Raw genomic sequence first — 26,574 nt, 5'->3', positions numbered from 1 at the left:
CCCGGGGGCAGGGCCCGCGGCGGGGGCGGGACTTGGCTGGCGCGCGGCTCCGCCCCCACTCGCGACTCGGGGGCCGCAGAGTCCGGTGGAGCCCCGCGATGGCCTCTGCTGATCGCCCTCTGCCCAAGATGGAAAGTGCTGGGTGAGCTGGCAGGATGGGCTGGGACAGGTGGGAAGGGAGAAGGGGGAATGCAGTGCCATCTTTCCTCCTCAGGCCACCTCTCCCCAACTTGAGAGGGGCCCTGAAGGGGAGGGACAGGGCAGGGCGTGGGGCCCAGGTGCAGCAGGAAAGGGAACAGCCCGAAACACTTGAACCCTGAGGCCCCTCTGACCTGTGCCCCCACATGGTAGGCAAGTCTTCTCTAACAAAGCATCTCCTCACCACCTGACTCCTTCGCTCAAGTAATGCGGCTGGAAGGCCAGACAGTAACTAGGCAGGTAAGAGTGGGCATCCTGGGACCTCTCTGCCCACCAAGTTCTCCAGGCCTATTTTCCAGTGCCCAGATCTGGTTTTTGTGGCTCTGTGACTGCCTGGCTAGGCAATCTGTCCCCTACTTCCCCCAACTAGGGTAGAATTATGTGGAGGGGGGCCTTCCAGGGGCCAGAATACCTGAGGGCCCTGGGATCCCAGTGTGGCTCAGGGAAAACTTGGACCTCGGAGTCAGTCGTTCTGTCTTCCAGAAGGATGGATTGTAGCCTGGCGCATAGCTGAGCCTCCCTGCCTCATCCCTGCAGCTCTGGGACAGAGCGGCATGGAGAGGGCTAGGTACCACGGCTCCCACTGCAATGTGCTGGTCTCTCTCACAGTGGCAGCCTCCCTCCAGGCGATGGCTGCTTGGTGGGCAGAGCTCCTGCTGCGTGTTGGCCCTCTCAAGGCCAAACAATTCCTCTTTGCGATGCTCAGGAATAAGACTGGCCTCCCTGGACGGCAGGTAGGTGCGTGCTGTAGCTGCTCTGCATCCCCTCCACCCTCCGTCAGGCTTAGAGGGGTCCTGGCTTTGTGCCCAGCTGGGCTTCTGTCTGCCTGCCCCCGCTTGCAGATGCCTGTCATTCTCTACGGCATATCCCTTCAGGTCTGGCCTTCCCCTGCCTTCCCTGCACTCTGTCTCCCTCAGGCCTAGCTAAGGACAAGCCTTGGTATGTGGAAGGTTCCCAGGTTCCTATGGGGGCATCCTCTGGCCCCGGGTCCACTGGACGGGCCCTCGGCCAGTCCCCAAGTGAGGACCGGCAGGCACGCCTCTCCCTAAGCAGGCCTGTCACCAGGAGGCTGAGGATCGGGGTGCTCGGACTGAAGCCCAGTACTTTGGGATCAGCGCCAGACACTGCTGGTGTGGCCTTTGCCTTCCGGAGTGCCACACAAGTGAGCGTGGGGACAGTGGCGGGTGGGTGGGAAGAAACCCCCGAGACGGACTTGCACCGGCCCCTTCCCTTCTGGGACACTCCCCATGGACCCTCCACCCCAGCCGGCCAGCGTCCTCCTATCCCTGGGCACCCCCATGAGGCGTGAGGTGGCTGGGCTCTGTGGTGGGGAAGACAGAGCCATGGCTTCTGGTGTCAAGACTGACAGGACTGCACAGGCTATGAGACACCGTGAGCCCAGTGGAGTCCCCGAGCCAAGAGGAGCTCGTTCTGCGAGGCTTCCCAGGGTGAGGTGGAATCGTCCAGGCCTTCCTTCTGCCCACAAGCCCACACTGCACGAGCACGAGCACACCCACAAGGCAGAGATGGAGGAGGCGGCTTTTGGTACCAGAGTGACTTGCCAAGAAGGGGAAATGGGGCAGGCGAGCTGTCCCTATCACAAGCACGGGGACCAGGCTGCAGTCCTCGGGCAGCCTTGCCCCGGCTCTCTGGGCCTCCTGCCTGGTCGGCACTGAGCAGTAATTCTTCCCATCTAACACTGGCTACACCACCCACCCTAGTGATACCACCCCACTCCAATAGTGGGACTGTCAGTTGGTTCAACAGAAGTTCTGCTGGTTCCCTTTTGGGGCCCTGGCTCACATGCGTGGAGTCAGACCAGAGGAGTCACTCCGGCAGCACCGGCGGGAGGCAGCCCATGGGCAACGCTGGTCTGTCCTGCAGAGTTGACACCCTGGCAGCCGTGAGCTTTCGGTGGGAACAGCCCTGCACAACTGTCCAAGGGGACTGGCAGCTGGTGACCTGCTAAGACTTTGCCCCTGGCCCGTCCTCTGGTCTGAGAAGAGGGAAGGTGATCTGGCCTCCACACAGAATAGGCAGCAGCTGCCCAGGGAGCCCTTGTCCTGTGCACTGCACCCTGGCTGCCACGGGATCTTTTGTGGGCGACCTGGTCCCAGTGCACTGAAGCTCAGGACCGAGGCCACAGTTGGCAGAACTCTGAAACATGGGAAGCAACTGGGAAGCAGAATCCTGCTCACAGCAGGCCCTGCAAGCAAGAGGCTCCCAAAGGGTTTACTGAGGCTTGGGGGCCCAGCTTCCCATGTCCAGCCTCGTCCTGTGGGAATCCCAGACAGCACAACACAGCAGATTATTTCAAAAAAAGTCTTTTAATTGTTCAAAATAGCACAAAACGACATCGCACTATGGTAATATTGAGTCACGGGGAGTTACTCTACAATAGATGAACGGGTGTACTGTTTTCAGAAACAAGAGAAATCAAAGGGCGCTCGGGAAGAGGGTGGGGGGAAAACAATGGGGCCAGGCGAGGGGGCTCCAAGGTGACTAAACATGACATTTTCCACAGCGAAATATACTATAATACAACAAACCAGAGGCCCCAGAGGGCGTGGGCTGGGGGCGGGGGTTTGCAGAGGCCGGGGTCCCACCAGCCACAGCTGCGTCTCCAGAGCAGAGATAGGGGGTCTGAAAAGATTGGCTGCTCGTTTTAAATCCTTCTGTGTGACCTGCTTGCAAGCATCGCTCCTTACCTAAAGCTTGGGCATGGGGCAAAAAGCTGTCTCACTAGCCACTCCAAGCAGAGCCCCAAGCCCCCCAAGTCTGGCCCTAGGGGATGGGCCCAGCTTGGGGACTGCACTGCAAATTCATAGACTCGGTGACACCACACAACTTGCCCTCCCAGGCTGCCTCTGAGGCTGAGTTCCCCTCCATCATGCACCCCCTTTCTTACAGCTTTGCCGCTGGGGGGGGGGGGCCTGCAGGAAGTGGCGGTTGTAGGTGTCGGATGCCCTAAGCCGGTCATGCCAGGCAAGCGAGCCTGGGGGTCGTGGAGAGCGCTGTGAACCCAGGACTGGGTAGCAGGCAGCAGCCCCACCTTCAGGCCATCCTCCTCAGAAACCTGGTTTCAGGCTCCAGCAGACTGGCAAGTTCAAGCCTCTAGGTGTGGAGCAGTTACCCCAGGGGAGTGAGGCTCGACAGTTTACCCTCCTTTGTCCCAGAGGCCCCGGGAAAGGCGAAGGGGCAGAGGGCAGGGGCCAGCAAGAGGAAATCAGGCTGGGTGGCAAACACCAGGCCCACAGGGGAGACTCCAGGCCTCTCCTGCCCCAGTTGCTCCCAGCTTTTCCTCCAGGAAGATCCCTGCCAAGGCTTGGCCAAGGAAGGAAAAAACTAAAAAAAAAAACAAAAACACATTCTGTACACAGCTAACAATAACAAAAAAAAAAGGGACAAAACCCCACACACTAAGGCTAAAAATACAATAAAAAATGTTAACTTCATCAATTTCAACTTAAAAAAAAAAATACAACAAATGCAGCAGTTGGTGATGTGGCCCTGAGCCCCGACCCCAGGAGGCCGAGGCCAGGCTCGGTGGGGGCTTCTCTGTGCCCCAACTGGGAGTCAGGAGGTTTTCACAGAACACTGCTCAGGCCACCTCAGGGTTCCTTCTCCACCCCCTTTTTTCTTTCTTCTCTTTTTTAAATGGAAAAGAAGGTGGCAGGGGAGACGAAGGCCTCTTGAGAAAACGCGGCAGCTTCCAGTGGGACTGCAGGGCAGAGACGGGGTTGGATAAGCCGAGGGGCGGGAAATGCTAAAGTAACAAAATAAAATAGCAGACAGACACCCAGTCCCGGGTGCCCTGTAAAGCCTCTTGGAGCAGAGGCGGGGGACAGGGCTGGGGGAGCGCCTCTCCTTGGTCTCCAAGCCCGCCCCCCCAGGCCTTGGCTGCTCCCTCCAGCATGAGGGAGACAAACAGCATGAGGCGTGCAGGCGTCGGAGGTGCGTGCTTTCCATCGTCTTGGTTTTCAGTTTCTCCATCCCTCCCTTGAGGGCCTCCAGACTCTAGCTCAGCTCCCAGCTGAACGAAGGCCCAGCGCTGGGCCCAAGAGGGGAGGAAGGCACCCCGCGCTCTCACATGCTTGCTGCTCTTCCATGTCCGCCTTCCGCTTCCTCCCAACAGCAATGGTAAAATGTGCTTTCTTGAGATTATTTTAAAAACAGAGAGAGAAAGGGAGAGAGAACAGCAGCCAGTGGCTCTGAGGGTGAAGTGCGAGCGCCGGGCGGGAGGGATGGGCAGGCCCTGGCGGGTGGCGATCCTGAAGCAGAGGGGGGTCTGGAGAAGAGCCCAGGTGCCGGCAGCTGCTTCTCACTGACCATCTGCCTTAGATTTCTTTGGAGCAGATTTCCTTCGAAGGCGGGAGGCAAAGGCAAAGAGAATGTCAGCATGGGTCCCGACAGGAAATCGAGCAGGACTCCTTGGGGATCCTGGCAGGTACCCAGCGGGGTCACACCCAGTTAAACATCCCCCTCTCCCTACTCTCCACTGCTCCTTCCCACAGGATCTGCCTACCCCCAGTCTCAGAAGGTTCCTGAAAGGCACTTCCTGCTTACATTTCCGGAGAGGACATGGGCCGCTTGCTGGCTGGCTTGGCGCCAGAGCTGTCTTTACTGGTTTCTGGAAGGACAGAGGGGTGGCAGGTGAGCACTGCAGTCACACGGCCACCCAACAGGCCGACAGCAAGACCAGTGCAAACCCCCGCCTGTCCAGCCCCGCAGCACAGCTGGCCAGCCTGGACTCAGCCTAGTGGGAGTAGGCACAAAACCTGACAGGGCAGCCTGGGGCTTCCGTTCCCCATCCCAACTCACCTCAAACCCCTCAAGATGCTTTCTCCGTACCCCTAGACACTGCCATGGCACCCTAGGCCATCACATGCCCCAGAACTTAAAGCTCCAAAACCCAGCCAGGAACTGGGTCCCCTGGCCCACCTGATGCTCACTGGGGGCTTCCACTGCCCATGCCCCTCCCCAGAGCGGGCCCCAGGAGCCCAGTGAACCATACTCACCTTGCAACCACCTGACTTGGGTGGCCGGGCCATAGCCCTTCTCATTCCGGGCGGCGATGCGGAAGATGATGGCAGGCTTGGTAGTGTAGTCAATGTGGGCGTTGGAGAGGCTGGAGGACTGCACGAGGCAGGAGGGGCTGGGCCCACAGTACACCCGCATAAAGGCCAGCTGGGCTGGGGGCGCGCTCTTGGGCTCGCCCCCAGCCTGTGAGCTCTGGATGGCCAGGTACACCGAGTACTCGATAATCTTGCCGGAGGTCACAGAGGGCGGCTCCCAGGTGAGATGAGCACCGTCCGGACTCTAGACCCAGGGGGCAGAGGTCAAGCTGTGCCACATTTGGCCTTGGTGACTTACTCCCACCCTGCCCGTCTGGGAACAGGAGGGCTAGAACATGTCAAAGATTCCAGAACTGAGTGCTCACACATCACCCTTCCTCCTAGCACAACAGACGTATCTCCCAGCAGAGCTCAAGAGGCTGGGAAGAGACGCCTCATCTGCCCCACCTGGAAGGCAGCCCGGCATCACGACGAAGTAAAATGAATGCGGACTCGACACACAGCATTCTACACCTGCTCTGCTAACCTGTCACTGAGCCTCCTGGTGCCTCAGTTTCCTCATCAGAACAATAGGCCCTCGAACTCCTCATTATGGTTTAAGGCTTAGGTGAAAGACATGTCGAGTGTGGCTTGCAGCGGACACCCACACTGAACATTAGTTGCCACACTGCGGGCGGCAGGGAGGGGGGCCAGGAAGGAATTTATCCTTGTCACCCCAGCAAAGGGTGACAGAGCCAGGACCAGGAGCCTCACCCCAGACCCAGCTGACTCTGCCCACATCTTGGGGCCCCTCCTGAGTCACCCTCACTGGGCCCAGTGCAGAAGGGAGCCCCGTTTGTACAGGCTTAGCCGAGGACAGAGAGTGACCCCACAGCGAGACTCACTTTGCTGATTTTAATGGCACAGGGGGCCCCTGGGAAGCCAGGCAAACACGTCTTAAACGCTGAGATCTCACTGAAGGGCCCCCGGCCACAGGCATTGATCCCAGCGACACGGAACTTATAGGCAGTGCCCGGCTGCAACTCCTGCTTCTTCAGCTGGTTATAGTCGGGGACGGTGCCCGAGTCATCCTGGGAAAAGGGGCCGGGAGAACAGGAAGAGAGAGACGAAGGTGACATGAGCCTCACTGTCAAGAGGGCAGCTCAGGGTCCAGCTCTGGAGCCAGCAGAGCGGTTTCCCACCCTGGGGATGATGCAGGTCTGTGGTGGGCGGGGGAGGGGGGCAGGGTGAGGTGGGCTGAGACAGGGCTTCTCCACTGCTTCACTGGGTATAGGAAGAAGGCATATGTGGGGGAGGGCTCTGCACCGGGCAGCCCTAAGACAGAGAACACCCCCGGGAAGCTTCGTAAGTCCCTGCCCACCTGAGGGTATCAGCTCCCAGGGACACTTACATCAGACTGGACTGCATCATCTGGTGGCAGAAAATAGTGTGTCACCATGACATTGGTGCCCTTAATGACCCCCACGTCAAACCACTGGTTCTCCTTCTTCACGGGGGCTTTGCTGGGTGGAGGCGGTAGGTCTGGCTTCTGGAAGACAGAAAGGGCAGAAGAGATCAGGCCCTTGGCACCCAGATGCAGTCCCCACCCCTAATGCCCCATCACCCCAGACTCACTACGCCCAAGGACTCGATGCCATTGGCCACTTCGGTCAGGGTAGCCGCGGCCTGCAGCTTCGCGGGGCTGGCGACCACAACTGGCTGGGGGGCCACAAACGTGTTGGACGGAGCCAGGCCTGGGAGGACAAGAGGCATCAGCAGGAAAGGCCCCACATACCCGGCTTCGGCACGTGAGCCCCTTTCCTGGGCTAGACGAGAACCTCCCTTTCCTCCCCCATCAGCTGAGTCCCCTGGGGGAGCAGTGCTGCGGGAAATGTGCCCACGGCTAGGCCAGGCTGCACTCACTCTCCGTGGCCGTGGAGGGCAGCAGGGCCACGGTGCTGGGGACAGCCCCGGCCAGCTCGTTGAGGCAGTTGCTCTCGATGGCCGGGTCGTTGAGGCTGTCGGCAGGGGCCAGGGCCTCAGTGGGGAGGTGGTGCTGCTGCTGCTGGGCTTGAGCCTCCTGGAGCTGCTGCTGCTGCACCAGGGCGGCCAGTTCCTGCTGCGTCAGCACGATGGGGATGGTGGTGGCCTGGCCCTCCTGGCCCTCAGCCGACAGGTGGCTCAGCTCGGCCTGTGTCACCGCGGCCGCTGCCTCAGATGTGTCCATGGGCTCCCCGGTGCCTGCTCCAGGGTGGGAAACGTACTCCTCAAGAGGAACAGCAGACAAGGAGAGCCCATCCTGGCTTCCCACAGTCACACCCCTTCCAGAGCCCAGGGCAGTCTCAACAGGTGCAGGCCCTTAGAGCCCCCAGAGCTGCCCTCACCTAAGCCAAAGGGTCCTGCATCCTTCCAGGGCACCAGGCTCAGCTGCCTGCCCCGCCACATCTGACCTGTGCCGCCCTGGCAGAGGAGGGGCCTCCTCTCCTCAGGCTGCCCATCACCACCACCCACCGACCAGGGCTGTCAGCAGGGAGGCTCCGGAACCCCGTGTCTTCACTCCTCCCAAGGGGTGTCCTTTGTCCCCTTTGGGCTCCCACAGGGGCCTCGACTGAAGGCAGCCTGGTGAACCACCTACCCCCAGCACCTACCCATAACGGCCTGCTGCGCGGCCTGGAGCACCGCCTGGATGGCCAGGGCCTGGGCTTCCTCCGTGGCTGCAGCCTGGGCAGCTGCTTCGGCAGCAGCCGTCACCGCCAACTCCTCAGGGGTGAGCCCTGTCACCATGAGGGTGGTGGTGCCCGCCTGGGCCTCGGCCATCAGCTCTTGGGGAAGTGACAACTGGTCTACTTCCGACTGTGTGGGTGGGGGTGGCTGGACTACCACAGTAGCCACCACGGCTGAGCTGGCAGGCTCCTGGCCTGAAGACGGGTCCCCTGTACTGCTCAGATCCACGGCGGCCTGGAGCTCAGGGGCCTGAGAGGCGGGCAGGACCTCGGCGGACGCCCCCACCAGAGGCGCGGGGGCGGGCTGCAGGAGTTGCCGCGGCGGAAGCTGCTGGCGAGGCCCTGGCGAGGCCTGGAGCTCCTCTGGGGGCTGCAGGATGTCAACAGCAGAGAAGGGCATGTCAGAAGTTTCTGTGTTGGCTATGGTCACTGTTATCGTGGCCGGGATGGGGACTTCGGTGGTCAGAGCCCCTGGGGCAGTCTCAGTCACTGATGAGATCTTCTAGAAAGGGAGAGAAGTCCCCGTCAGAGGGGAGGAGAGGAAGACCAGAACCAGGCAGAACTTCACCTCTCCCTGCGGGCCTGTAGTTTCATTCTCAGCAGGCCAGTGCTGCCCTGTTCGATGGGCAGAGGCAGCAGGTCACTGAGCAGCAGAGGGCACAGCCAAGAGGAGCAGAGCCCCTCCAGATCTGCTGGCCAACTTTAACTCATCTTCGGAGAGACCTCCTGGTCTAGCCAGAGAGGTGCTCAGACTCATGGCATGCCACTCTTACAGGCGCCAACAAACTGACAAGCCATGAGGAACAGCTACAGAAACGAAAGCACCCACGGGACACCAAGGACTAGAGGACTGCCTCCTACCCCAAGGCTGCCCTTTTATGGCATGGAAGAGGAACCAGGAGCACACAGTGCCTGGTGCAAGAGTGCCACCTGATGTCCAGTTCCAGAACAGCGCAGGCCTGAGGTGCTAGGGGGCAGGAGGGAGACAGCAGAGGACCCTCCTGGGGCTCTTACCGGCACCGAAGGGCCTGGGACCGGAGTGGATTGTGTCACAGTGGTCACAGCTCGGGTCAGCGTGGAGGACACTGTTGTTGTGATGGGACCAGAACTGGACATGTTCACACTATCACCCTGGGTGCTCTCCACCTCTCCCTGGTCGCTGGCAGGCGGTGGGGGATCTGTGAGGGGCAAGCACAAATGACAGTGACAGGCCCTCACCCAACAGGGGCCAAGCAGGCAGGTGGGCAGGCAGGGTTTCCATCTGGCTCTGCCACCAAGGACACAGTTGCCCAGAGAACTTGCCCGGCCGGTAAGCTGAGCTCCGTGGAATCTGACCACCTAACCGCCTCTAACTGAGCCCCAATCCCCAGGAGATCACGAGTGCCAGGCTGGCTGCCTTCACCCACCTTGGTTTGAGCTCATGTTGGAGGTGACGGTGGTGGCCGTGTGCGTGGTGCCTGTCTCGTGTGTCTCACAAGGAGGGTTGGAGCACACCCTCTGTGTCGGGAATGGAGCCAGCAATGCGGCACCAACCTGGGGGGTGACAGCGGGTGGTGCCACCACCTCCAAGCTGGACTCTAGGGTCCTGTGGGAGGGGGTGGCGTCAGGGAGCATGGCACCCACACTGACTGACATGGTAGTACCGGTGGAAGTGGTCTGGTGAGTCTCACAGGGGCGACTGGCAGGGGGCTGCTGCCCACCCTCTGGCTGGCCCGCACCCCCACTGGAGGTGGCGGTGGTGGGTGTATGGGTGGTGCCTGTCTCGTGGGTTTCGCACGGTGGGTTGGAGCAGACCCTCTGGGCGCTGCCTGCGTTCGAGGTAGTGGCCGTGTTGGTGGTGCCTGTCTCGTGGGTCTCGCACGGCGGGTTGGAGCAGACTTGGGTCACGGTGGCAGAGGGGCACAGCAGCGCCCCCAGGGCTGTTGCAGTCACAGTGGCGCTGGGTGCGCCCTCGTACACAAGCGTGGGGGTCCCCCGCGCCTCGCCGGGCTCGCCGGCACCCACGGTAGAGCGGGCGGTGGCGGGGCTGTTGGTTGTGTGGGTGTGATGCGCCTCCAGCTGGCGCCCCACGGGCACCAGCTGGCCCAGGCCGGTGACATGGCTGTCCTGGCCGCTGGGCCTGACACGGGCACTCGCAGGGCCCAGCTGCACGAGCGTGGTGCCGTGGCCTCCAGCCTCCAGCGCCAGGCTCGGTCTGAGGAGCGGGCTGGCTGGGCATGGGGCCCCAGTGGCCAGCACAGTCATGGTGGTGCTGGTTGCACTGGTCTGGCGGGTTTGGCACGCGGCCTTGACCAAACTCTGGGCTCCCTCTGACACCCCAGCAGCCACGCTGACCCGGACCACGGTGGGGACAGTGCTGGCTGCACAGGCAAGCCGGGCATCCCGCCGCTGGCCAGCACCAATGCTTGACATGGCGGTGGTGGCCGTGCTGGTGGTGCCCGTCTCGTGGGTCTCGCACGGCGGGTTGGAGCAACTGTGCTGCACAGCCATGTTGGAGGTGGCAGTGGTGGCCGTGTTGGTGGTGCCTGTCTCGTGGGTCTCGCACGGCGGGTTGGAGCAGACGCGAACCACGCTGCCATTCTGCTGCCCCACTGTTGAGGTCACGAGAGAAGCAGCTGCCTCCTGTCTGTCACAGACGAATTGCACCTGGGTGGGCTGGGGGTGCCCCCCCAGATTAGCCACGACGGTGGTGGTGGCCGTGTTGGTGGTGCCCGTCTCGTGAGTCTCACAGGGCGGGTTGGAGCACACCAGTGTCACGGTGCCGGGCTGCACGTCACCCTGGCCTGAGTCGGCGATGGTGACTGTAGCCGTGGGCTGTTCTGTTGTAGGTGAGGCCAGAATGGACACAGGGAGGTCGTGCACAGGCTGGGCCTCGACCCCACTGGGCGCCGTGATCAGAGTCACCTGGGTAGGCTGGGAGACGGGCTAGGGGAGACGCGAGATGGGGAGCGTTAGGGCAACTTCTCATGTGCCTGTCCCTCCCACAGTCCTGCAGGGTCATCTCCGCCAGTCGAAACCACCGCTCTGGCTCCTACAGCAACAACCCTGGCAAATCCAGGCCTGCTCACCCTCTGACCCCAAGACACTGATTCACTCAGGAACCCGGGGAGAGGCACTGCTTCACCTTGGGGGCCACAGGGACTAGAAAGGGGCTGCGGGAGCAGGGCCTGGGCTGGGGCCAGCCCTTAGTCAGGGAGGGAACCCTGCTGACCCCAGGCTGCGCCAAGGCCAGCAACAGATGCTTCACTGCTTCCATGAATTCAGCAAAGATGTGTGAAGAGAAAAACAACACTACATGCGTCCGAAGAGGAACTGTCGTACCCTCTACAGGACCGCTACAGAAAGAACTAGTGCTCAAGAGCTGCAGATGGCTGACGTCTGGTATCGACACCACACCCGACAGGAAACTGACTAAGAAACGTGCTTTCCCAACATGGGGACAACGTCCCATGGGTGCCACACACAGGAGGGAAGAAAGAAGACCCAGCTGCACACAGCACTGGAAGGCAGCCTGGAAAGGATGGCCCAAGATGGAGACCGGCACCCTCAGGCTGGCTCACGTGCTTTCACACAGAGTCCCTGACCCGCACCTGCGCGCTCTCCCGCGGCCCCAGCCCCACTACCTGCATGGTGATGGTGGGGGTGGTGAGCCCGCCGGCTGCCGTCAGTGTGGTCTGTGCCGCCGACACAGTGATGGCAGTGGGATTGATCACCTGGCTTGAGAGAGTGGCGATGGTGCCCAAGGTGGTGATGGGTGTGGCCAGGGAGGCGCTGGTGCTGTGGCCCCCCGCTCCAGCGAGGCTGGTGGAGACGGTTCCGGTCACTGTGCCGAGGGTCGTGACACCTAAAGGCAAGGAGATGGGGGTGGGATGCGGGAACTCTGGGGCATACCCCATGGGGACAGGAAACTGCCTGGAGAGAGCACCTGTGCCCTCCACCACCTTCCTCAGGGAAGGCGTCCCAGCCCACAGGCTGCGCACCTGTGGTGCCCTTCACAACCAACGTGGTGACAGCAGGTTTGACAGCAGAGACAGTGACGGGGGTGACCAGGCGAACGCCCCCCATGGGCACGGTGCGGAGGATAGTGCCTGGTTGTCCGGGAGCCCCCTTTAGCACCACCTGGAACAGCAGAAAAAAGTGTCATTTACGGGCTGGCTGGACCCGATGCTGCCCCCTCCCAGCCCCTGAGGAAGAAACGTGGGGACTTCTGGGTCCTGGACTGAACACTAGGGCAAGCGGAGGGCCAGCTTTGTCTTACCTGGGTCACTCCTTGCTGCCCGTGGCCGGTGGCAATTTTGGGAACAGCAGTGATGATTTTGGCGGGTGCTCCGGTCCCAGAAGTCATAACCTTGGTGGTGATAATGGTGATGGGGGACTTGATGCCAGGACTGCTGGTCACACCTGGAGGAGGTGCAGCTTGGCTTCAGGTTGGGCCATGAGGGACTGCAGCCGCCTCCCACCCTGGCTGCTGCCTCTGGGGCTCAGCCCTGCACTAGCTGCCATGACCTGCCTCTTTTGGGCCCCCTTTCAAGTCGTTACCCCTGCTGCCCCTCAATTAAAACAAAGCAGCAGCAACTACCGCTACACTCCTACTACCTCCCGACACATCTAAGACTAAGGGTAAGAAGAGGATGGAAAAGAAGGGAAACCAGAACAAAAGCCGAGAGCAAATCACAGCCCAACCCTCAGCTGCTGTCTGGCTCTCCTCTCCCGACAAGGGTCCTCACTGGCACGCTGGGGGAAGTCCTACCTGTGGCGCCCGCCTGCGTGATGATGGCTGACATGGGGATGGTCTTAATAATTGTGGTCGTGCCGGGCTTGGTGGTGCTGGGGGACACGCTGCTGATGCCCAGGATGGTGGGCTTAGTCCCTGCCCCACTGGCCTGCGTTGTAGTGATGATGGTGGTGGGCTTGCCGTCTGCTGAGGTCACCAGCTTCAGGATGGTCCCAGCTGGCAAAGGCCCTTTGGTCTGTAAGGGAAAAACACGTGAAGGGAGGCAAGGTGAACCAGTATCGTTGTCAGAGTAGGAAGTTTAGTGGAAAGCCTGGTCTGGCTAGTCTCCTGGTGGCCCAAGTGGCTCAGAGGATATTCTGAAGACCGCAGGACTAAGCAGCAAGACCTTCGGTGCCACACGTGCTCATGGGCTCTCATCTAGGCAGGGATGTGAGTTCTAGGCCCAGGCCAGGGCCACTCTTGCCTGTGTCACAGTCTGGGGCCCACAAGCTCACCTGGATGATCTGAGTCACTGGGCCTGTAGATGCCTGGCCCGTGACTGCTGAAGTCTGAACTGGTTTGGTCTGGACCACTGACATCACTTTGCCCAGATTAGAAATCTAAAAAGGAAAGGATGGAGCACAAAGAGTGATCCAGAAACCAAACAAGGGCATGGCCTAGGGACTGTCACATGCAGTCGGGCAGCACCCATCACTCACCAGAGCACTGCCTCCTGGGACGGAGATGGGGCTCTTCACCAGGGTGATGGTCTTGGTGACCCCACCCACAACTGTGGTTACCACCTGGGCTTGCTGGGCCACCGTCACAGTCCCTGACTTGTGCACCGTGATGATGGGGCGGGTGGAAGTGTTGGCAGCAGAGGAGACAGACGTCCCCACCTGGGCGGCTGCGGTCTTCAGCATGCGTGTGGCTGGGTTGCTCACCTGGAGGGAGCACAGAAGAGTGATGGCGGGGCACAGAGAGAAACAGCCTGGAACGTCCCGGTGTGCACAGAGCTCTGCGCATGTCGTGCCTCCCCACACCAAGAACAGCTCAGTTTGCTTTGCCCTCCCTTTAGGAGGCAAGGGAGGACACGGAATGGCCACAGGTCTGGCCTGAGGCCGCCACACCCCTAAGGGGGACTGCTTATTTCACAGCCCACAGCAAGCCCCAATTCCAGACCTACAGCCTCTGCAAGTTGGTCCAAAGCCCGGAAGAAGTGACCACCGTTCGATTACAGTGCCTGGGAGCCCCCGGCCCTGAGGCTGCTGGCTGAGAACCCAGCCCGGGGGATGCTCACCATGACCGGCGAGGAGGCCACCTTCACAGTGGCCGGGAGGGTGGTAGTGCCAGGTGTCACAGCCACGGTTTTGACAATGGTGGTGCCCGCTGGGACACTCAGTACTGTGGGTGCCGAGGAAGGAGGAATCTTCTGGGTGGCGGCGGCAGCAGCCGCCAGGGCAGCCATGCCACTCATCTGCGGGCTGCTGCCAATGACCTGCGCGGGCGTGGGGGCGTGTGAGGTGTGGGGTGCGCCGGGATCGAGGCCACCTAGTTCCCACCCTACCAACCTCATCAGAACCCAGCCAGAAGCTCAGCTTTTCAGAAGGCCAGGCCCTGCTCTGCCGGCCCCAAACTTGACTCCTACCAGGCTCGGCAACCCAGTGGCAGGAGTCTGCCTGCAGTTCTGCATCTTTTCTAAAGACCACGGCGTCAGATACAGTCCCCCTCTGTGGACCTGAGTCACACCCCGCAGGCTAGATTCTCTCCTCAGAGGGGCCTCAGGACAAGAAAGCAAACGTTTCAAACACCCTCAGATCAGATGGCAGGGAGGTCCTCCTGAGGTACCAACTCATGAATCCTCACCAAACTAGTAACAAGAGGTTGCCTCATCAAAGCTGGCCAGTTGGGAAAGGCCCAGCATCCTGGTGCTCGGGTTGGGGGGGGATTCGAGCCCAGTCAGCATGCCATGGACCACCAGGAAGTCCTGTCCCACCCAGCCCAGCCCAGCAACTGGCCCCTCACCGTCCCCTGGGCGCTTTGCGTAGGCACCACCATTCGCACGCCTGCAGGAAGGGAGGTCACAGTGACGGGGGCTTTCCCAGCCTGGCTGGCAGGTCGCATGGTGACCAACGGGGTTCCTGTCGTAGCCTGAGGACCAGTCACTTTGAGAACAGCAGGGACACCTGGCAAGAGAGGGGCAGCTGTCAGCAGAGCCCCAGCCCCTCCACTGCGTCCAGTGTCAAATGGCTTCTGTGCCCTGCTGGTCTTCACATTCGGCCCGTCCAGACACCCTCAGTGACAGTCTCCAAGGGAAGGACCAAGCCCCCCACCCCCGCCAGCTCTTGGCCACAAGCCACAAGCCTGTGCTAATGGCTGCCAGGGGTGCCGTCAGCCCAGCAGCCCTCATTCAGGCACACTGTCTCCTGGTGGGCCATTGCCCGCCCCCAGCTCACCTTGTGTCCTGGCCGCAGTGGGCACGGAAATCGAGCTGCCAGGCACCGTCGGCAAGACCTGGATGGTGGTGGTGGTCGGGGGCGCGGTGGCAGCCTGGGGCAGGAGCGTGATGCCTACTTGGGTCAGCGGCTGCACAGCAGGTGCGGCTGCTGCCGGGGCAGGGCTCTTGGGAGGGTTGGCAGGCACAGACGGGACTGGATTGGGTGTGGGGGAGGTGGCGGTAGCAGCCGTGGCAGGAATGTCATATTTCTGGAGCTGCAGAAGGTAACTGTCGGCTGTTGCCACTGCCCCCCAGCTCACCTCCAGGGAGTTGGTGTTGGCTCGCACCAGCTGTACCCGGGCCGGGGGTGGTGGCTTTTCTGTAAGAGAGCACAGCGGGTGAGGAGGCGAAGACAGAGACCTCAGGGCTGGGCACGACAAAGGCGACAGCCTCAGGTTGGCCTTACCTGTTTCCAGGTACCAGAGGTCCTTGCAGCAGACCTGGTTGTTCCAGGCCTTTCGGTAGCCGTCGCGCCCACTCCAAATGTACAGGCGAGTGTTGATTGCTACGGCGCAGTGGCCAGCTCGGGCCCGGGGAATGTTGTCCTCCAGTGTGTCCATCAGGATGGTCTCCCAGGCCATAGTATCTGGGGATGGCAGGGGGCGGAGGTCAGCAGGGGCCAGGGGAACCGACAACCCCAGTGGCTCTTTGGCCATTTGCTGTCAGGGATGGGGAATTAAAACCAGGAAGTCATTAGAGATTACTAAATCAGAACCAAAACAAAAAACACAACTCTGTATGGCATGAGACCATGAAAAATTATAAAGCACGAACTACAAACTGGGAAAACTACTTGAAAGGCACAGTCAAAGGTTTCACTTCTTGCACATCAAACAACACAAGAGCCTCTAGAAAGAGCTGGGCAAAAGGGAACGCAAGTTACGGAAAAGATGACAGAAGGATCTGAGACAATACATACCCTGGCTCAAACTCAGAGAAACACAAACTTAACCTGTAAGGTGCCTGGCAGTTTGATTTTCGTGCCCGCTGCAGCCAGGGCTCAAGGTGAGCCGGGGGCAGGGGTAGGCCCACCGGGAGAGTCCGTCACCTACTGGACTTGGCGAGGAGCAGACGGTCCGACGGTCGCCGGGCCGCCACCACCAGGGCCGTCTGCGTGTTTGACAACATCCCTCTGACAGCAACTCTACCTCTAGGTATTCCCCCTCAGGTGCACTTGCACAGAGGTGAGAGCGGTGCAAGGATACTCACGGAGCAGCGTCGGTGCAAGTTTCGACACCAAGATAGCCATTCAAAAGAATGAGGCCACTTGCCGTGTAGGGATGGGACGGTCTCCAAGACAGAGAAAACGGAAAAGGCCAGGCACTGCGCTGCGTAGAGCAGGCAGCCGTCCCATTTGCTTGTTTGGAAAGGAACCTATAGGCAATGCTCGGATGCACAGAAAGGCCCTGCAGCGTGGGTGAGCTGGGCGGGAGGCTCCCGTGGTGAATCTGGGTAGGAAGAGCCTCTTCAAAAAGTGCAAAGCAGGAGCGTCCCTCAGAGCGCTCCGACCACTGGCTAGTCCTCGTGGGTCCTAGGGGCACGGGCCTTAGAGGAGGCTTTGCTCCCTGCACTCCCCACACAGCTCTCAGGGCCGAGGCAGGCCAGCCTCCCACAGCCCTCCGCAGGCCACTCCGAGCCCGAGGAGGCCATACCCAGGTTGAGACAAGCCAGTGTGTTGGTACACTTCCACTCCTTCTCGTGTGTGGCCACTTTGACGTCATCCATGACGAGAGGCACCCAGCCACCAAACACGTACATTCTGGGACGAGGGAGGGAAGAGTAGGAGAGGATTGTAGAGGAGGTGCCAAGCTAGAGGCCACCTCTTCCATCCAGAAAGTTCTAAACACGCTTGGTCCTCTAGCTCTCCCCAAGACGCATGAAGCTCTTGATGTGGCCCTCTCCTACTTGGTGGCTCAGCCCTCACAAGAACTGTGTCACCTCCCTCACACAGAACCACTGTGTGGCTCATCTAAGGCTCACTTCAGTCCCCATTGTTCTTCTATTCACTTTGGGACCTTGGCATTGACAAAGACACTCAGCTGCGGGTGTAGAGGATCTAGAACAGTCTGTGCCCCTCTACCTGGACTCTGTCTTCTCTCAGTCCCCAAGGGTCATGATGGAGAGACAGGGCTGGTGAATGCCAGCCCAGCCCAAGAGAGGCCTCCTCAGGCCTTAGGGATTGCTGGAACAAAACTTGGAGCCCACTGGGGGTGGGTTGGGGGCGGGGTCAGGCCAGGAAGGAAAAAGGCCATGGCCGGCTACTCACTTGTTTCCTATGGTCGTGGCCGAGTGAAGGCTTCGGGGAAGAGGTGCCACGCCACTGAGACTGGGCTTATTCCACGTCAGAGTCTCTGTAAAGAGCAACGGAGAAGGGAAGGTTACCCACACTGTTCAGACCCAGAGGACGTGGCCCCAGACCTGGGGAAGGCTGTGGGAGGCAGGTGCTGACCCCACGTAGGGGTTCTATGCCTGGCCTCCCTGCAGCCACGGGGGGCCCTATGATCAGCAAGTTCTGGCCTTTCCCAAGCGGTGTCTACCACCTTGGCAAAAGCATCTCTGTGAGTGTCTCCTGAGTGTGCGCTGTGAGCCAGCACCGCTCTCAGGGCTGGGGTGGGTGCGGTGGGCACACCCTCAAGACACACCCCACGTGGTCCAACTCTTGACGGAACGCCTCCCCACGCGCCACCTCCACTGTCTGCAGGCCAGGTGCGGGGAGGCACTGTGCTGCTGGGAACCATGCTCCTGACAGACCGTTTCTTTTGAGTGCTGGTGCTGATCTACAGGACAATGTAACCCTCCAGAGGGTATGTGTCACCAGCCGCCTTCTCCCTTCAGCCTTCTTCAACAGCCTGAACTTCTTTCAAGCGCTCCTGATGGCCCTCTCCTGGTTACCAGACCAGGCAGTGCCCAGAGGCCTTATAGTCTCTGGACTTCATCTGCCGGTGACAGACCGGGCAGCGCAACTCCCGGCATGCCCTGGCCACCAGGGAGTCAGCGGAGACTCATGCTCTCTGGTCTAACCTACACGACTCCATTCTAGAAAGGCCTCTGCCTCTCCTCTTAGTCTCTTATAAGCTAGCCGAACAACTCAGCCAACTGGGTCTTCCTCTTTCTTAAAGTACCACCACAAGCTCAAGGCAAAGACAACAGCCCCAAAGAGGTGCCTATCCTGACCCCGCCACAGGACGGATGGCAAGCAGGACAGACCCCCTCCCCGTGAGCTCCACCCGCACGTCTTACCAATATCCAAGGTCCAGAGGTCCCCCAGCCGGCAGCCACTCATCCCCCCGTAGATCACCAGCTTGGACTTCTTATTGTCTTTCTCGGTGTATACCACAGCAGTGTGGGACTCCCGGGGCGGGGGGAGGACGCCGTAAGTGATAGGAATGTCCCAGGCTACCACGCCAGAGCCTGGCCGCAATTCCAGGATGTATAAGTCGTTCAGGTACCTGGAAAAGGAAGGTCCATCGCGGTGGGTCCCGGCTACATGCGCCAGAGGCCTCCCAAGCTTCTGCGGACAAAGAGCAGACTCTTTGGGAGACAGTGAGGCCTCAAGCCGCATGAACTCCAAGGTCTTCTACCTTAACCCCCAAGGAGGCGCTGCCAGAAGCTCCAGAGGAGGAGCCCAAGTGCAAAAGGCACGCAGGACGGGAGATGCAGGGCTGCCCTGCACATGACACTAGGCAGAATGCGAGGGCCTCGGGTGAAAGGGCGCACCGGCTCAAGATCAACTCTAGAGAAAGGCCCTCAGAAAACAGCCATCGCTAAAGCTGCAGGCGGCGGCCACGCCAGCTCGGAGCTGCACGCGAGGAGCAGGAGGCAGCCCCAGGCGGGGCCAGCTTTCTCCCTCCCGGCCTGGCCTTCCTCCCACGAGGCCTCCTGGGGTCAGGACCTACAGAGCTGGAGAGCTGACAGGGCGTGTGTGCCACCCTCTTCTTTCCCAAGAGAAAGGACTTGGCGCAGCGAGCGCACCTGCCTTTACGGGCTTCCACAAGAAGAGGACACAGCCTCACCTCGGAATGTTGTTCTTAGGGTCCTCGCTATCATTGGCCAGACCCCCAAACAGGTAGCATTTGTTGCCCACAAGGGAGAAGCTGTGCCCGAGCCGAGGACATGGAGGGGGCCCGTTTTTGGGCGTCTTTGCTTTGAGTCTCTTCCACTCCCACCGGCTTGCCTGCAAAATCAAGACTCAGTGGTTAAACTGGGGGTGAGCTGGGCCACTTGTAGGAGGGTTGGGGTGAGGTGGGCGCCTGGTTGGAGTGAGGAGGTCCCGGCAGCGCACTTGTGGCAGGGCATCACCTGGAGCTCATAGAGGTCGTTGCTGTACTTCCCATACTCCACCATCCCTCCAAACACCAGCAGCCGAGTCCCGTCGCACACAAAGCCATAGGCTGCACATCCAGGAGGGATGTCCCCTCTCACGGCTGGGATGAACCACTGGTTGGTTGCTGGGGGGACAAAAGGAAGCAGAAGTCAGAACACGTCAGGGGCTCCTAGAACCAGAGCCCCCACTCCTCTGACACCCCAAATCCACCAGCCTTCAAAATGTGCTCCAAGAAAGGAGGAGCCAAGACAGTGCTTCCTCTCCCAAGGATGTGGGACTTTCTGCTTTTTGCATCCAAGCCGTCCTCCAAACCCCCCGACCTCAGAGGCCACCTCAAAACAGGCTGTTCTTGTCACAGTCGTTTTAATAAGCAGGAAGTCACTGACCAAGATAATTCATCAGTTTGTGGGGACATGGCCACCAACTTCCTTCCCCTACTACTCGATGGGTCATCAGAAAGAAATGTCTAACACCCAAAATACCCTCTTGGTGGCCCTGTGCTCCTCCTGCTGGGGGCCCTCTGGCTGCTCCTTTAACTGGCTGAGAGAGTGACTGACAGGTGCAGGCCGGCGCCCTCCCTCTCTGCAGATGCCGGGGCACGATGTGAGCAAGAGCCTGCCTCTGCTGGCATCAACCTCGGTGACAAGGACGGTCCACAACACCCCTGCCCCCACCCCACGCCCACAGCACCACAGAATGCTGTCAGAGGTGCCCCAGTCTCAGGCTCCTGCATCCTCACACCAGCGGTGCCCAGGCCCGTGGGAAAAGTCAGAGGCAAACAAACATCCTCTTCTTGAGGGGTCTCTTTCATTACACGCTACTTAAAGGGCTGTCCCCTAAAGGATACACCACACATCCTCCAAAAACCTCAAACTGGTAGCCAGTCAGAAATCTGATTCCATGCCTCTCCATTCGTTTTGGTCAAACGTGAGCAGTCGGATTGGGATCCGAGGGGCAGGTGGGCAGGGCCCTGTGCGTGAGTGGAGTACCTCCAGGGGTCTGGCTGGGCTGAGCATGGTGCTGCAGGGAGGCCCTGGCTGCTCACTGCTTCTTGGCCTGAATTTCCACACAGGCTCGCACTTGGTAATCAATCCTATGCTGTCATCCTCAAGGCTCAACAGGCACCTTGGCCGAAGCCTGCCCCCATCTCAAAGCACAACTCAACCTTTTGAGACAGTTCGGCCTTTCCCGAGGTAAAGGTGCCCCCATCACTCTCCGCTTGCCAATTCTACAGATTGCTTTGGAACAGGCTGTTGGTCCTTCCACTATTCAGCAGACTCACTGGGACTTGAGCACCTGACCCTCCTCTGCTCTCCTCCGCCACCTTCCCAGGAAAGGCGCAATGTGGACTACCCGCTGCAGGTGTGCGCACCCAGACCCAGATCTGGGCCCTCTGCCTCACTCTCCTTTAAGGTGCAAAACCAGACCGAGAAAACTGGCAGTTTTCCATGCAGAGACAAATCAGCCCTGCACAAACTGGGAGTGATGGCCTCACACGATCCTGGGAAGGAATCTCATTCAAGTTACCGGGATAAAAGCTGAAAGAAACTTCTGCGAGCCACTCAGTTGACCTCCCTCAATGGATAAAGGAATGGAGTCCAGGAGAGGAAGTGACTTACCCGCGGTCACACACCAAAACACACAGAGAGACAAGAACCTTGTCACCAACTGGAAGTGACTGCTGGGTGCCCATCTAAGGGTTGCCCGGGTTCCCTGGGCACCTTGTGGCGCCACACACAGCTATGGGTCATCAGTCGGGGCTGGGAAAAGCGATGTGGTAAATAGGGTCAGCCTGGAGCTTTCTCCCCACACTCTGACCACTGACTCAGCTGGTCAGGCTAGAAGTGACCTAGGGTGTCCTGAGAGCTCATTCTACAGGACCCAAGAGGGGCTGATCTCATTCTAGAACACTCTGGGCAGGGCAAGTGCCCACTACAGCCCCACCAAAAGCAGTCAAGCAGTGCAGTGTGTGGTGTGAAGTCGTCACCCGCCTCTCGTCACATCACCCACAGTCCCCACTCTGCCCTCAGATGGCACAACCATCTCTTCCACACGCCAGCTGCCCTCACTGCCCCTTAATCACATTATCTCTAGCTCATTCAGTGGGGAGTCCTGGAACCCAACCTCGGGGCCCATCACTTCTGATATGCTCAGCAGGAAGAGGGTGTGAGGAAGGGCGGCCTGTTCTCATGAGCTGGGAGAGGATGGAGCCCCACTAGCCGCCTTCCGTTGGCTGTCACACTGGGGTGCTTCCTGTGTGGTAGAGCGGCGCCAGGTGCCTGGAGGCAAAGAGGGGGCTCCGGTCCTCAGAGTCCCCATCAAGGAGGCTGGCCGCCCTCCTCCCACAAGGGGAAGAGCAGCCCTGAAGAGGCCGGAGCCTCGGGAGCACAAAGCAGGGGTGATTGGGAGGGGGTGCTTCTCAGAAGAGGTGACACTGGAGTGGGCCTTGAAGGGTGAACAGGATATCCCGACAAATGAAACCAGTGCGGCCAATCAGGAAGTGACTGTGTGCGCAAGCCAGTGAGAAGACGAGGCCCGGAAAGGAGGGGAACAGGTTTGAGACAAGCCCAACTCAGCAACTGACTTGCCACAGCAACAGAGGAACAGGGAGGTGTTTCCAAGGAGGTGGCCTGCGCCAGTTAACTGAAGGCAGAGACAGCCCAACAGTCTCCTCGAAGGTCTGTCCTCTGCCCGCCTCCACCACCTGCTGGCAGGGTGACCCTGGACCTGTCACTTCCGCTCTCAAACCCCAATTTCCTCATGTCCAAAAACAAGGAAGTTCCACTAGATTTTTCCAAGGCTCCTTCCAGCTGTATCAGTCACCGACATTCAGGACACTGAGGCAGATCAGCCTTGGGTGACTGGTTTGGCAACCAGCTACGCCCTCCCCTCACCAGGGCGCACCCCACCCTGTCAGGGCCAGGTCCTCTGGGTAATCCGCTTTGCTGTGGAAATAAAATTCCCTGAGGTCAAGGACAGCTGCTACCCTAAGATCTCCCAAAGGCCAGTGAAGCATCCCCCAGCCCCTGAAGAGGAAGCACACACACCCTTCAAGTGCACACCTGCCATCCCCCAGTCCCAAGACCCCCCAGATCACTGAGTGAACCAAGACAGCAAAGCACACATGTGCCCCGGGAGCCTTTTGTCTTAGCAACAGGCAGTGCTTCCAGGTTAGCACTCTCTCCAAAGGGTGCGGCTCTGAGCACTGTCCTGGAGAAGAAAAAGTGCTGGAGAATATGCTCTGACCTCATTTAAAACAAAACCGAGGTAAGCAGGAAGGTGGCCATCAAGGCGGCAGCTAAGATGCCCTAGGGATACAAGACATCTGCTTCATGGCTGGTGCGAGATGGGCAACACCAAGCCCCTCTCTCTGAGAGTAGAAGCTCGAGGCTCCATCAGATAACGCACAAACACTCGGTGAGGACCAGGGAGGTGGGTCTGCTAGCGGCTTTCCTGAGAAGTCACCTAGGAAGTTGACTAGGGCACTTTCCAAACTGCTACCGCTGGAAGAATCCAGGGCTGCAGCTCTTCAGAAGACTGGCTACTTTCTACCACACGACATATTCTTGCAGATGGAGGAGAAATTAACACCAAAGTGGTCAATTCACTTTAATAAATTAATGAATACGCAGAGGCCCCAGGAAACAGTGGACTTTGGAGCTGATGATAATTAGGCCCCTGCCCTACTTTCTAAAATTGTATTTCCCTGCCAAGGAGCCTGCTCCAGGCCCTACTTGAGAATGAAGTTGGTACAAGGAGTTTAGGAGGTTCTGCTCAAGGCAGCGGCCTCTCTAAAAGCAGTGCTACCCCTCAGCCTTACCTCACTGGGCTAACTGCGGCCGCCGCAGCTGTCTGAGCTGGCACAGAGCCCTGCCAACCAGCCCAACCTCACTCCAGGCAACAGGTGCTCAGACCCAGAATGCGAAGGGTCACCAGAAACCCACCGGCCTCTGAAAGTCAACAACCTACATGGTGGAGAGAAAACTGTACTCTCTGCCTCGGCGGAGGTGGGGGAGAGAAGCACCCAACAAAGAGCCCAGCTCCACCATCCTGGACCCCAGAGCAACCTCAGAGCCAGGAGGAGGTGCCCGGACCCAAGGAGCCGCTACTGTCAGGACCCTGGGAAATGGACCTGGAGCAAACAGAGTTTGCTAGATGTGATGGCAGCCAGCCCCTGCAACTCCCTGCTGCGGAGGGGAGCTTCCAGAAAGAACATGGGCTGACTCGGGAGGGGGTTTTCCCCACCACGCCTCCACCTCTCAGGCTGTCGACCAGAAGGGAGCACACACAGGCCCACTGTACTGAGAGAGAACGCCTGGCCCCTCCTTCCGAGCAGGGTGAGGTCCTGAGATCTGGCAACCATTCAACAGGCTGCTCAGGCCCCACCAGGCGCTAGGTGTACAAACCCCAACAAGGGGGCACCATGGGGGGAGGGGGCCACAGGAGGATGTGGCTAAGCTCCAAACACCCAGCAAGGACACCAGGCAACAAGCAAAAGGCAAGCCAGCACACCAGCAACACCCAGGGACAGAGGCGCCCCACGGTCTTCAGTCCACCACCGAATCTCTCTTGCTCCTCCCAACCAAGCAGGCCTTGGGTCTGGGGGAGGCAAGAGAATGGGCAGGGTAACCTCCTCAGCCTCATGGGAAGAGGAGAGTCAGGACAGTGACTACTTAGTCCGCTGCGGGATCAATGAAATCCATCTCCTACATCAAAGGGCACCAAATCAAGACAAGAATCTGAAGAGAAAAACACTGCAGAAGTAAATGCTGGAAAGCGGGTAGCAACAATGCCGTCCTATCTGCGGGTCCCCAAGGCTCCTGCACAACCCAGGAGACGGTTCCCCAGCACCGCACACAACCCCCACTCTCCCCAAGTCGGGATCAGGCTGCTCAAGTCTGCCCCTTTTCTCGAGACAGTGAACTAATCTGTAATCTAGAAGTTGTCATCTCTCCCAAACGAGCACTAGAGAAGAGCGGAGCAGGCGCAGGAGAAGGGAGGAAGGGGGTGGGACTCTGCGCCAAAGGGACGCATCCGCCCGCCTAGCGTGGGTTAACGGTGTATGTCTGAAGTCACCACCGCTGGCGACGCCCCCGCTCCCTCACCAGCCGGACTACAGGGCTCCTCTCCAATCATGAAAAGCACCCCTCAAACACAGAATCAGGGGGTGTAAGAATGAGAAAAAGAGCAGGAAAAAGCAGAGAAGCTGGGAAGAGGAAAGGGTCCCGGAAGGGAGAAGCAGATCAGTGCGAATAGAGGGGGAAATGGGAGGAGGGGGAGAGGACAGGAGGGGAGGGGAAGAGAAGGGATGAGAGGGAAAAGGGAGGGAGAGGGAGGGAGAAGGGAAGAGGGAGGGAGGAGATAGAGAGAGGGAAGGAAGGAAAGGGAGGGAGAGAGAGGAGATGGAGGAAGGGAGGGAAGAGGAGGGAGAGGGAGGAGATGGAGGGAGGGAAAGATCCGAGGACCCAGCGGGCTTTGCACTCACCCGTGTTGTACACGTGCAGTTCGTCCACTATCCCCTCGTTGCCGCCGCCAAACACCACGATGAGCTCCTTGATGGCCACGGCGCGGTGGCCGTGGCGGGGCCGGGGCACTGGACCCGACCAGCCCACCACTCGCTTCCAGCGGGGCTGCAGGAGCACCGCTGGCGAGTTGGCGGGTGACACGGCCGAAGCCATAGTTTCGGAAATGGGAGCAGTGTAAAAAAGTCACCAAGCGAGAATGCAGCCCCTCGATTCCAGTCACACACACCCCCTTTCGTCTAAGGCGGCTTTCACGGAGAAGCGGTTCCTCACACAGCGGTGGACTGCTCCATGGAGGCCGCCATCTTAACTATTCTCCTTCCCTTCTGCTCTTCGCCTTCTTCTTGCTCACCCGGTCTCCTCAAGAGCCTCCCGAAACTGTCGCGCGCATAGACCGGAGGAGCTGGAGGCCGCCGAGTCCCGCCGCCCTGACTACTTGCCCGGGAGCTCGCACTTACAAGCTCAAGCGGGAGGCCCTGGGAGCCGCCATCTTGAGCCGCCTCTCTCTCCTCCCTTCCTCAGTCGTAGCCCTCCCCCGCCGGAAATGGCGGAGCCCCGGCCCGGTTCCCACACCCCCCAAGTCTCCTGCACTGGCCGGCTTCCGGGGCGGGTGGAAAGGAGCCACAAGCGCCGCGGTTGTCCCAGCCCCGCCGGCGCTCAGACCACAATTGTGGGAGCCGCCATCTTGAGACCGTCCCGCTTCCCCGCCCAGCACTTAGTGCAGCTACCGCTCCCAAAACAGCTTCGACACTCGTAAGGAATAGAGGCGCGCCGGAGGCCAGTGGAACGAGTTTGAATTCTCGAGGGCTGCTCGGAGGCTCGCGCCGTACGGCTCGTGAAGTCTCGAACCTCCCCCCTTAGTCCGCCTCTGCTGCTCAGGCTGCGCCTGCCGCCCTGGGAGCCGCCATCTTGAGACTAGCTCCCCCTTCCCCCCTATTCTCTTCCTCCTGGCTCAGTTCTTCCACTGCAAACCAAACGCAAGGCAGCGTCCAATCCTCACTTCCCTCCTTATGACTCCTTCCCACAGAAGCCGCTCCAAAGAGGCAGAGTTAGGCCCCGAAGTGGCAACTGTACGGCAGCAGGAGCGGTAACGGCAGGGCGCTCATGCCTCCTCCCTGGGAGCCGCCATCTTGTGTGAAGAAGTAACAACTAAACATGGCGGCGGCGGCGGTCGGGCGAGGGGGCGGAGTCGGGTGACGTCACTGTGTCCCCCCCCCTCACCCTCGCAAGCTTCTCCCTGCCGAGGCCTCTTAAAGGAACACCAGGCTGCTTCGCGGCGAGGAACCGGGGCCACTGCGCGCTTGGCTGGGCGTCAGGCCGCGCTCGGGTCAGGCACAGGCGTACCGAGCCTCGTGGCCCCCTCATCTCCCGTCCACGCCTCCGCCCTGGGAGCCGCCATCTTGCCACTTCCCCTCGCCCGGCCGTCCGCGGGCGTCAATAACGACTTTCAGCACAAAACAAAGATGGCGGCTGCGGCATCTGGGGAATGCCCGGATGAGAATGCCTCAAACGAGCTTGACCCCGCCCCCCTTGGGAACTGCC

At 59.9% G+C, this 26,574-nt stretch overlaps 1 protein-coding gene and 1 long non-coding RNA gene across 8 annotated transcripts; one reads left to right on the top strand and one right to left on the bottom strand.

Moving 5' to 3' along the window:
• The first annotated feature begins 10 nt into the window (after positions 1–10).
• LOC135320216 (uncharacterized) lies at positions 11–2,531 on the top strand. Of its 2 annotated transcripts, XR_010379461.1 has the most exons (4): positions 11–142; positions 352–438; positions 808–1,360; positions 1,560–2,531. It is a non-coding gene; the product is annotated as an uncharacterized LOC135320216 (long non-coding RNA). The 2 variants fall into 2 exon arrangements; XR_010379460.1 differs by lacking the exon at positions 1,560–2,531 and having other exon boundaries at positions 808–1,413.
• Positions 2,507–26,488, bottom strand: HCFC1 (host cell factor C1). Of its 6 annotated transcripts, none has more exons than XM_031446253.2 (26): positions 24,996–26,488; positions 19,486–19,634; positions 19,200–19,360; positions 18,427–18,635; positions 17,453–17,537; positions 16,839–16,945; positions 15,593–15,772; positions 15,146–15,505; positions 14,715–14,875; positions 13,990–14,187; positions 13,409–13,633; positions 13,205–13,309; positions 12,726–12,945; positions 12,234–12,376; positions 11,956–12,094; positions 11,599–11,819; positions 9,382–10,900; positions 8,990–9,153; positions 7,901–8,474; positions 7,176–7,496; positions 6,888–7,006; positions 6,664–6,801; positions 6,158–6,343; positions 5,217–5,517; positions 4,765–4,828; positions 2,507–4,559 (listed from the first exon to the last, which is right to left on the bottom strand). In XM_031446253.2, exons 1-26 carry the CDS (start codon positions 25,186–25,188, stop codon positions 4,520–4,522), a joined length of 6,282 nt encoding a protein of 2,093 aa, XP_031302113.1. In that variant the 5' UTR covers positions 25,189–26,488; the 3' UTR covers positions 2,507–4,519. The 6 variants fall into 6 exon arrangements, with proteins under 6 accessions (XP_031302113.1, XP_031302111.1, XP_031302112.1 ...); XM_031446251.2 differs by having other exon boundaries at positions 7,901–8,477; positions 24,996–26,487; XM_031446252.2 differs by having other exon boundaries at positions 7,176–7,493; positions 7,901–8,477; positions 24,996–26,487.
• Positions 26,489–26,574: the final 86 nt, after the last annotated feature.

The sequence above is a fragment of the Camelus dromedarius genome, chromosome X (genome assembly GCF_036321535.1).
Source record: "Camelus dromedarius isolate mCamDro1 chromosome X, mCamDro1.pat, whole genome shotgun sequence".
Classification (NCBI taxonomy): domain Eukaryota; kingdom Metazoa; phylum Chordata; class Mammalia; order Artiodactyla; family Camelidae; genus Camelus; species Camelus dromedarius.
Note: the sequence above shows the minus strand (reverse complement) of the source record. Positions and strands in the feature narration are given on the sequence as shown.